Genomic DNA, 11,906 nt, shown 5'->3' with positions numbered 1-11,906 from the left:
TGATACTAGTTGAGATGGGGGTTGTAAAGAAAATGAATACATTTTGCTAGGATTGATACAGTTGGAAAATCCAGACAAGCTAATAAGTGCATCTAATAGTAATCATTGAAAGGATAAATCATATAGTTCATTTATATGTAATACAAAGTAATATGCATTTTTTTCCCTCCATCATAACTTGGAAAGAGCTCTTTATGATAAATAAAAATTGCAAGAACAAAAGGCTGCAGTCATCTCTGTAAGCAGAACAGGGAATTACACCATTAGTGTGAAAAGGTGTTCAGTGCACTGGATTTGCTGATCTGTGATAATATAGCTTGGCCATAGGATGACTGATGAAGATATAGAATATGTCTACTGTAATGGAGATAAAAAGATAATTTATTTTTGGAAATAGTTCTATAATAAGCAGAGCAGGCTTAACAGGTGGAACAGATGTGGATTTTCTTTTTTTAAAAAAAGAAAAAGAATGAATCCAACCCCTTGTGACAGTGCTTTGTTTTGCAACGTCATTGCAATTTGAAACCTAATAAGAATTGGTGATGAAGAGCAATAGTAAATCAGCAGGCAGAATTTTCTGCATTAAATAAAAGAACAAGTACAATTGCAGTAGGGTATATCCTAAATTATGAATATAATTCTATTTTCAGCACTCTGGAATGCATTTTTAGTTCTAAGCTGATTATATCATGGGACAAGAAAATATGAGTAGTTACCAACATATGGAAAGTTGTTCTAAAGGAAACAGAGTAATTATTTTAGGCATTTTAGCAGATGGTTTGTCATCTAAAAACTGCTTTGCTTTGCTTTTATTTTTTTTTGACTTTGCAATCAAAGTGTGGACAGAAGGAATGTATCCTCAAGAAATTTAGGATGGGATAGTGCTATGCTTCAATCTGCTTGTAATACTGGTCTTCCAGTTTCCAAATATTTACCTGGTAGATCTCTGTATACATTTGTGGTGCAATACGGCTTTATTTTTTATGTGGTAGATGCCACAGGAAGGAGTTATAGGCACACCTACAGCACTACTTGCTCTAATTCTACTGGCTTATAAGGGAGGTGGTTTCTGTGGTTAGTTGTTCAGTTAAGATAGACAAGTTTTTTTAGTTGCATTTTCACACACAGATAACATTGACTGTATTCCGCATAAGACTAAAATAATTATTTTGCATGATGTGTTTCTGTGGAGTTAGGAAATATGTAAATATTTCAGTTCTTTTTTTACAAATCACAATGCGACGAAGTTATAATTCAGGCAGTTTAAAGGTTATTCTTTTCCTTTTTATGTTTTCAGGAGAGGATTCCATGCTTTATCAAGATTCAAATCCTGTTGAGATCATAAATTAAAATGAAATTGTTAATTATTTTGTCCTTACTCGGCATTTTTGTGTGCAAGAAATTATTCCTGAATGTCTTCATAAAATATGCAGTCTGTTCCAGTAAAGGCTAATAGAAAAGTAACAGAAGTGTGACAAATCATGCTGGAAATATATTGGCAAAGTGATGTGACAAAGCTTATGCAAAAGCTGCCTGCTTTTTTCTTCCCTTTTAGTGTCTCACGTTTTCCAAATTCAATACTAATCTGCAAGCCCAGGAAGACAAAGATCCCTTAAAATTTCTCTCACTTGCAGGCTTCTCTTTACTCTCTGATCTATTGGGGGCCAGTGTGATGAGCCATAACTGAACTGATATTTAACCTGATTGTAACTAGTCACTAAATTCCAGTAAAACTGTCTTGGGCACTAGTTCATTCCTGGTAAGCTGTTTTTTGAAATTAAAATAATTAAATAAAAGTGAAGCTGTTGGAGAAATGACAGCTTTCGGTATAATTAAGTATTATATTTTATGTATACCTGTGTTTTATATACATTTGTTCTGGCTAATTATTTATGCAGATGTTGACAGTTTGAATTGAAACAGTACATTTTACTGCATGCATTGTGTTAGGTTTTCTAGTCATCTGTCCCTTTGTTCCATTTGATATGGCAAAAGCAGATAGTGAAGCAGAATTCAGTCTTGCTGAAAGAAGTAATGAGCAAAATGGTTTATCTGATTTAAATGGGAATTTAATGTTTCATTTACTCTTTTTGCTGTTGCTGTCACAGAAAGTCAGTGATTCGGCAGAGGAGACCATAAGAGTAAAAGTAACTTTTAACGTACTCCTGTATCTGTCCATCCCTGAGGCTTTAAACATCATTTCAGTACATTTCACAAATCCAGACCTATTTCTTTTAAGGACAAAGACGATGAAGATTAGGTATGTGTCTGGTTGTGGTAGTCTTTTGATTTTAAGACCATAAATGGTATTTTGCTTCTGTCTTTTTTTTTTTTTTTTTTTCTTTCACCCCTTCTTCTTTTTTTTTTTTTGTAACCTACCTTTGGTCCTGGAATTCCAGGAGGTATTGATCAATGATGCATGTCAGGAATAATTAACAAAAATTGACTGGAGTTTCTCCTAACCAAATGCAGGAATGTTAGGATAATGAATTGGTTACTGCCAAGAGATATTGTTCATTACAGATGAGTTTGTACTTAAGCAGCAGATTATTTGAGCAGGGAGAGAAAATTGTATGGATTTGGTAAACTAACAAAGCAGACTGTAAGGTTGTAAAGGAGGGATACTGTATCAGAACTGTAAGGAGGCTATCAGAGTTGTTGACAGGTTAATTCCTAACACCTGTTAGGCAGGGTAACAGTATTTTCTAGGATATTTATTTATTCTCTAATTCTGAGTTTTATTTTGACTTTGCAACCAACACCTCTTTACTCGAGGATGCAAATATATATAAATGCACATTGCTCATTAAGTGACTCAGTTCCAACATATGTTAGAGCGTCAATAGGATAAAAAGGATAAAAGTAGGAGGGTCTAAAAATCTGTAGTCTTTAAGGAAGTAAGTAGAGAAGATTTCCCATGATGGTACTGCAATTATAATATATTTTAGCATTTCTAGAGAATTTACAGAAGATTTGAACAAGAAGCAAAAGTGGTATGCTGGAGAGTTTCAGAAGAAAGCTTTTTGGAAAGCGAGCAACAGTCTGATTTTTTTCAGAACAGGAGGGAGATGGGACTAGATCATTATCAGATTGTTTCTGTTCCAAACCATAGGTCTCAATAGTTCTAAAAATTCTTTCTACTGTATGCCCTGCAATAGATGGATTTTTGTGTTCCTCCTACGTATTTACCTCGTAAGGAAAAGTAATAGTGGAAAGCTTATATGGTAAATGTGCATAAATAATATTTTTAGCTTTAATGGTTTAGAATTTAACTTTTTTTCCTCTTTGTCTCTTGAGACTAACATTTCAGAAAGTAGTACTTGTGCTACTTTGCTTTTTGTTTTAATGTAAACGAATAATAATGCATAAGTATTTTGCAGCTGAATGCTTCAAAACCACATCTGTAGGTGGAGATTTCGGGTTAACAATACAGTTCCAAGACTAGCAAGTATTTAGTGCTGAGTAATTTTTTAAATGTTTGCATATTCTTATGTAAAATAATTGTGGTGTTCTATCCTTGCAATACAAATCTGTTTTTTGGGGGCTGAAAACTGCAGCACTAGCCATACCTCTCCCTCCATTTCATCTCTAACTCAGTGTCTTGTTGCAATAGAGAAAAGAATCCTGAACCCATGATTCATCATCTTTAATATTAGAAAATCAGACTGATTCTGTGACAAGGTGTTTTGATTAATTAAAACTTTTTCTCTTGTATTGTTCAAATATGTGTTTTGGTTTCCCCTGGTCAACTCGTCTTAGCTTCTTTTGTTCTTGCTGTAGACTGCCTCCCCCAGTATTTATTTCCTATCCTATTTCAGACTTGTCCCCCTTCTACATCAAATAAGAAATTACTTGACAAAGGAACTTTTTATTTAAAAAAATAATCTTATTTCTCAGAAAAATATTTTAATTGTGTTTTTAATTCAAATTATGTGTTTTAATTCAAATTATTCAAATTCAAATTCAAAGAATTTCTGTAAGGCAAAAGGCAACTATGTGGGAAGAGGTTTACCAGGTTGGTTAATCATGTCATGGTTTTCAAATTTTTTTCACTTTCAGTGGAATCTTGAAGGAACACTGTAAATCTGAAAGGTTTCCTGAGCGTAAGGAAGCAAACCAGATGCAAGAAAAATGAAGAGAAAAATATTTTCATTTTCATTTTCTTGTCCATATTTTTGTTATCCTTTTAACTACTTGTCTTAATTAAAACAGTTTTTCAACCAACTAACAGTGAGGGAACAGTGACTAATGAGAAAATTTATACCACAATGAGGTTATGCTGTATTTTACCATTTTGCAAATACAGCAGTAAGAATCTTATCCTACTCCATTCCATCCTCAGAGGGAATGGCACTTGTGTAGTGTCTTAAAATATCATGTAACCTGACACAATAAGATACGTAGGATATGACACTGCAGGGATTTAATGAGCCATTTTTTTAACGATCACAGAAGCTTCCTGCAAGGCATGCCCACAGCAGTGGTTTAAAAATATTGCATTTTTCCTATCTTTTTTTTAAAGTTTGTTTTGGTATAAACATATTCACTGGAGGTCAAGGGCAAAATACTGATGCAAGATGTGTATGTGTAGTTTTCAATAATTTTAACAAATATTTGACATTTGTCAAAAGATGCTATCTCATACCGTGATGTAAATACATGCATGTAGAAATTGAATTTTATGTTTAGTTGGATGGGCCCTCGGAGATATACTATTGTGCAAAGTGTACTATACTGTTTTGCTGTTTGTAGACTCAGTGTTTACCTGCCTGTTCAAATGTTTCCTAGATCACTACCTTTCAATGCAGTTACAATAGGAAAAGTAGCAGTTTTAATATTGGGACTAATACTTATATCAGAGCTAAGCATTATGAGCGATGGTATGCAAGTGCCTCACTAATGCACGTGACTTGGAGGCAATGTGCTGGGTGATAACCCCAGAAAGAACCTAGAATTCTTTTATAGGAGCGGGAAATATTCCCTTGAGTTCTTGTAGCTGTTTCAAAAGGAGGTAAGTGCTTCAGCCCCTAAAAGCCTGATAATGTGAAGGAAAGGAATATACATAAACACTTCTCCTTACCTCTGGACTGCTATCAGACACTCTTGTGTGTCTTGCTACCTATTATATCATACATTGGTATGGGAGAGTACCTTTCAAAAGCCCTGGTGTTTGCCATCAGAAATGAATGTTTTTTTGTAAGAATTAATGGAATCTTGCAAAAAAAATTTCACAGACAACTATTAAAAATGTGAGCATGTGTACAGGACTTTAATTAATAAAAGGCTGCTAGAGCTATCTGCAGGAAATAGAATTCTGATGCCATTGTCTTAGTATTCAATACAAAGCTTCCCAGCATGATTGTAATCAGATCTGCAAATCCTTACTCTCCTGATTTGTGTGGGTAATCGCCATTGTGTATCACATGTGTACAGGAGAATGGTGATGTACAGAACCTCAGAGGATCTGTGTCTAAACCAGGAAACCAATCAATTTTGTCCTTGAATAGAGTGAGTAGAGAGTTATGTATCATATAGATAAGAAATGACATATAGCAGCAAAACAAATGAGAATCCTTGTAGGAATTTGTTGTAATATTTTCATTACTATGATGAAAGGACCAGAGAAAAAAGCAGGTATATCACTGTACCAGTGTATAAATCTAAGGTATACCCACATCTCTGGTACTCTCTCCTCACCTCAAAAAGGGTCAGTGAATGATGAAAAGGTATATGAAACAACTTCTGAATATCTAAGACTTTTCTTGTTCACCTCTTTTCCAGAGACAGTTGTGACAGAAGTCTCTCAGATCACGAGCAATGTGAGGAAGAGAGCAACATACTTGCTAAATATCACAGGTTAAGGCGTAGGGACATAAAATTATAAAAAAGAAAATTTAAATCAGATGAAAGGAGTATGTCCTTATTCAGCACAGAAGTTCTACAATTTAGTTATTGCTGTAGAATTTTTTTAGATGCCATGAAGCATTGCTGAGTTCAGAAAGTGATAAATCTAATTTGTAGCATCAAAACATTAAGGGACTGGGCCAATAGACATAAATTAGTATTGGAATTATTAGCAAAGACAGCAGTCATTCAAAGGGAGTAATAAAGGGTTTGGAGAAGTAAAAACATATGGGGAATGACCCATGACAAGTTTCAACTTGTCTGGATACAGACTGATTAATGAGGTTAAAGCATCAAAAGAGAAATCTGTATGAGTGAGAGAATGGCATTGCTTAAAAAAAATACTCTTGTTTCTAAAGTTTAGAACAGCAAAATGACACCCCCAGTGTCGTTTCATGACAGATATAAGGTCATTTGATATATGAACTTGCGAAAAAAATTCATAGGAGAGCTTATTTAGTTCACAGCCCTGCTTTCTTCAGCACTAGAAAAACAGGCTTTAACGTATTGTATCTGATTTTGTAGATTCCAGTGTTTAGAGCAACTGAAAGAGAGAATTAAGCAAAAAAAAAAAACCCCTATAATAATTTATACCCTAAAGGCACAGGGCCCCTTCGTTTGTGCCCTTTCATCTAGAGGGGGCAAAATCCCATCATTTCTTTCAGGAACTGTTCATTAAAATTGTAATGCATTTGGTAACAGCTATGGTCTTTAGGGCAGACTTAAAATTATACATGATGAGTTTATTGCTGGGCACTAGTGAACTGAAACTTGACTCATTTTATCATTTCTGCATGTATCTTTCATCATGTTGAACAATGAGTATACATGGCATCCTGGAGACAGCAGTAAGATGATCTTACAACAAGCAACTTTCTGCTTGTTATCTCTGACCTGACAGAGAGAAGAAAAATAGTAAACGCACTGAGGAGTTATTCTCCTATTTGTAACAACAGACTCCCTGTAAGTTGCTGCAGGAGACCTGAGATTATGTATCACTGTCCCAGAGAGGTGGGCTAAACACCAAGTTTCTATTTTTCCCTAGACCCAGAGATTTTAGAAGTTTAGTTTCCTGTTTGAATTGTCCTAGCAGGAGGGCTCAGTCCTCTGCACTAAAGAAACGAAAAGTCTGTGTATATAGCTAGAAGTAGCGAGAGCGATCTAGAAGCTGAAATTACAAGAAAATAATCAAAACCTGACATTAGAAAAAATGTATTGGCATAGGCTAGAAAGATAAAACCATGAACAACTGTTGTGGTGTATGTCATGGGAAAAGTGATCATCCAGTTTGTTTTAATACAAATTTTAGAAGGACTTTTGGGCACAAGAAAAATTTGATTTTAAAAAATAGCCCCCGAAGTGTTGTTCTACTGACTGGGCAAAACAGCTATTTCAGATGAGGTTAAAAGAAGCACTGCCTCTAACTGCTGAATAAAAGACCTATTTTATGCATCTGGCTTGTTCTTGAGGTTTAGACATTTGCTACTGTTGTCATACCTTAACAAGTTACTCTGTGTTAGCTGCCATGAATTAGTTGAGTTCACTCTTAGCCTGTCATAAAATGTGAGATAGAACGTTGTAGTTTAAGCTGCTTTCACAGAGCAAAAATCACAGGGGCAGAGAGTGTGACGATGGGAATGATTGTCAACCGGAGTGAGTGATAGTGTTTAAGCAAGGAGGAGCAGAGAAATTTTGGGCTTTTATATCTGTTCACAAGATTGTTCAAATATTTAATCCAATTATTTCTTGCAGTAAAGTGATAAGTTCTTGAGGGATTAGGAACTGGATGTTGATTTGAAACTCTTCGGGCATTGCTCGTTATGTGCGGGCAGGTGCTTTGTCATGAGATAAAGATGCTGACTTTTCTATACTGCCTCTGGCCCTGTCTTAAAAGAAAAAATCACTTGTGACCAGAAAACTGTTTAGGTTCCTCATCCAAAAAGGAAGGCTGTAAGCCCTTGTCTGCTGTAACAACCAGGGAACCAAAGGCAGCTTCTTCACACTGTCATCCCTTTTTACCGATTCTCTTTAGATGTGAGTTCTGCTCAGTGTGTTGATTATATTAAGTACTTGATGTGTAACCCCCAATAACTATATTAAAAATGTAGCTTGATCTTGGAATTCTAATCCTGAGCTTGAACGATTAAAATCAAATATATATTAATATACAGAGGAAAGAGTTTTTAAAATAGTGATCATGGGGAGTAGCTTAATCCAACACAGCAATGCAGGGAATGTATACTGAGAGAATGCATTCATGTGTTCGCAATTTTTTTCTTCTTTTTCTCAGTATTTCTCCAACTAGACAATATTTTAACTTTTGATCTGGAAGGATGTTTCAATATGAGAAATAAGAAAAAAAATCAGGAGAGCACGTATCTGTGATTTACTGTGTTGTCAGTAGTACCTCACAGAGTGCAGTCATGTTGGTTGTAACGCTGGTGGTTTGAAAGTGCTGGAGGACCTATATAATGCTCATCTATTTGATCAGGTGCATAAGTGTTTTCTGTTTTATTGATTGCCAAATGTCTCAGCTGGCAAAATGTGTCCTTTCTGATGTATTGTGGCTTGAAATTATAACAACTATTTCTTTTCAAACACCCCAAATTGTAATTCTTTTTTCATACTTGATTTGGAAAATATGGCATCAGTGGACTGCTGATTACATCACATCTCTTAGATACCTTACGGATGTGTTTATTATCTTTTTCTGTTTTCACAGCCTCTTGCAGGCAAAAAGCTATAAGAGTAGACAGTTGTCACATCTACTGAATTTTTCAGGATTTCATGTGGTGTTGGTAGTTCAACTGTATAGTTTTACTGCACAACTCACTGTTAATTCAGTCCTCCTCTTGTTCTTACACCAACTATGTGCCTATTTTGCTGTGTCTCATCTAGAAAATGTCTGAAGCCTCAGACTTCTAAATCAAGAAATGCCATGAGTACTTGAACTAATGAAGTCTTGTTTTATATGAATTTGTGTCTTGAGGTTGATTGATGTTGATGCTAAATAAAATGAGAATGCTATTGCTGTTCCTGTTGCTGAACTTTGTAAGGGTGCTCTATCTTGTACCTAGCTTGCTGTATAATAAAGTGTGAGCTTATGCTGCAGTCTTTTTGCCAGTCAGAGTACTTATACAGGCTTGATCCTCTATCTGGTTGCTTGTTCATGAATGGAAGTAAAAGAAGTTAAATTACTTTTGAGATCTCTAGAAAACTATCAAATCTGGTTTATTCACTGGGGTCAGAATTGGTAAGTATAGACAGACACATAGATTCTGTAGAACTTGGCATACCCCAATAGAGGCTATAGCATGCCGTTTTTTAAAAACAGATAAAAATTTAGGAATTCAAGATCTTCTTACTTTCAGTAGGATAAGTAATTTCTTTAATGAGGTTTGAAAATCCCAGTAGCAATCTGTTTGGGATTTTTGTTTCATAAAGATATTTGAACTGTATTCTTCCCTGGGCAAGTCCTTATCTCATCATAACTCAGAGTACTCATGGCCAAACTTTAAGATTTTGAAGTAATGTTATTAGCCTTGGATTAGAATGTGACCTATATGCTTAACTTTAATCAATTATAATGAATTTAAGTTTGATCTTTTGTTTTTAAAAAAAATCTTTTAAAATCTTTTGCTTGTAAGTTGGAACACTTGCTTGTTTGTTTTTTATAGAATACTAAATGTTGGTTTTAGGTCAATTACTGACTTCTAGAATAATATAAGGAAGTATATTTACTTAATTTCAGCTTCTTGCAAGTGAATAATGTATTTGAAACTAGCAGAAAGTTCATTCTAGAAATATGTTATGAATTTTCATATCATTACATAGTTTAATTTAATATTTTGTGCACCCTACTGTTGCTTGAGAAATAATGCTTCTAAAAAGGGAAAGCAATATTAAGAATAAAGACATTATTGATAATTCTTTCACTGTGTGGTGTTTTCATAATGAAGTCATAGCATATGATCTAAACAAACAAATGTATTGTGTTACTGTAACAAAGTTAATGCTTTGCATTCAGAATTACCCCCTAGTTTTACCACCAGTAATGAGAGTGCCACTGGGGTCCCATTTAACAATTATATTGTAGGTTGCCAACCCTTACCGAGACTAGAATGAGATGATGCTGAGGTAAAAAATCTCAATGATGCTCATCTTCACAGATCTATTGGTACTTCTTAGCTCAATTACTTAACCGAAAGGATCTATCTTCAGGATGGATATTCTGACATGATTTTGTTTTTAAAAAACATCTTTGCTAAGCATGCGTGTTGCTGAATGCCACAGTAGGTTGGCTTAGTTTGCCTACTTGACATGTAAGATTAAATCCACTATATCTAGACAAATACAAAACAATTTGAATGCCTTTCCCAACAGGATAAGGGAAAATATATATAAAAAAAAAGTATAAAAAATAATCTGGTAAGAAAAGTTGAGAAAAACTCTAAGGTGCTTCTCAATAATTATTTATGTACATGCTCGCATCTAGCAATACTCTATGGTTAGTGTGAAGTAGATATTTTCCTTTGTTGAGGGAGAGGGAAAGTGATTTCAATTTATTTTGTAGTTATTTCAGTATGCCTCGAGGTAAGAATGTGCCGGGGGATAGGTATAGCAAAGCAGTTGATATATGGTAAGTTATTATGCAAGGGTAACTTAGCCATTTGCCAGAGTTCTGTTTTTAAAATCTATCATGCTGTTTAAAATTTGCCTTGTTATGTTTGCTGGTTTTTCAAATAGATTTGGGCAGCCATGCTTTGGTTCTCAATTAAACAGACAATTTCTTTAGGCATTTTTTTGCCGCTTCACTGAAGTAAAGAAAATGTTTTATATCCATTTATTACACTCACTGGCAGTTTCATTACTCTGAATATTCAAAACTCATAGAATGAGAATGGCAGCTTGGAAGCAATCCAAAATGTTTATGGTTAACAGTGTTTCAAAGAATCTTGTTCTGAATTATCTGATAAAGGTTGCATTTCTTTATTAGATTTATTGATGCCTTTCCTGATGGGTTGGGGCATTGAGTGGAACTGCTAAAGGAAAACAGTAAATGTTTACTTCTAGAAAGAAAGTGCTTACATTGTAGTTTCAGTAAGATAGAGTTCTTGGCATTAGCCTTCTAAATCTTGATTAATTTCAATTTTGCGTTGCAGCTTGTAGTTAGTTTCTGACTAACTGATGTAGCTGCCATATTAATGTTTTATGTGATATATAAATGTTTTGTCCTCCTTACAGTGTGTCGAGTGATGGCAAAGCAAGTCCCGATTGCTCTGGTTTCTAGGGCTCTGTATAAAGCACTTGCTATTATTTTGTGGCCTGGCTATTCTTTGAGGTCCCTCATACCCAGGGCTCAAATTGCTGTCATTCATAGCATATGGCTACTTGTTAATACGAAATGGCACCATACTGGCACATTTCTTTTCTCTGACAAATTATGACATTCCGATTCCTGTGTGCACTGGCTGGTACCTGATCAAGGTGCAGGTGGTCACTGCACCCTGTGAGGAAGTGTTTCAGTAGGACATAGTACTAATTCTCCACATGTGGTGGAAGAATTACTTACCAAAAGCGTTGTTAAACTCATACACAAAAGTAATTGCAGGCAGCGTTTCAGTAACAGCCATTTAAGGTAGAGATACCACAGCCTTGATACTGGTTAATTTTTGCATCCTTATGAGACAAAAAAAAATAAATCATTCATCCTAACTCTCATAATCACAGTGTATTAGCCATTCTTTTTATTTCTCTGTTTGGCCACAGCTGGAAAATTAATGTATTCTTCAACCTACTTGTTTTCAAGCAGATCTTGCTTTGATAAACAGTATAGTGTCTAAACATGCAATATCAATATGATTTTGCTGTCTTTTATGGATTAATTAGAAAAGAAAATATAATTTAGGAATGTTTCTTAACTTTAAAGTATCTTTGCTGTTTCTCCAAACACTTCTGTTTATCCGAGCAAAGAAGTGTTCGGAGAAAACCTGAATAGCCAC

At 34.8% G+C, this 11,906-nt stretch overlaps 1 protein-coding gene across 1 annotated transcript in view; it reads left to right on the top strand.

The window, feature by feature from the left end:
- Nucleotides 1-7,535: 7,535 nt before the first annotated feature.
- DNER (delta/notch-like EGF repeat containing) overlaps nt 7,536-11,906 on the top strand; it is an 87,536-nt gene continuing 83,165 nt past the window's right edge. Inside the window, exon 1 of the mRNA XM_009890313.1 lies at nt 7,536-7,557. Within this exon, the coding sequence (XP_009888615.1) occupies nt 7,536-7,557 (22 nt within the window). The remainder of the gene's footprint in view (nt 7,558-11,906) is intronic.

This window comes from Charadrius vociferus, unplaced genomic scaffold (assembly GCF_000708025.1).
Source record: "Charadrius vociferus isolate BGI_N301 unplaced genomic scaffold, ASM70802v2 scaffold650, whole genome shotgun sequence".
Taxonomy (NCBI): Eukaryota; Metazoa; Chordata; class Aves; order Charadriiformes; family Charadriidae; genus Charadrius; species Charadrius vociferus.
Note: the sequence above shows the minus strand (reverse complement) of the source record. Positions and strands in the feature narration are given on the sequence as shown.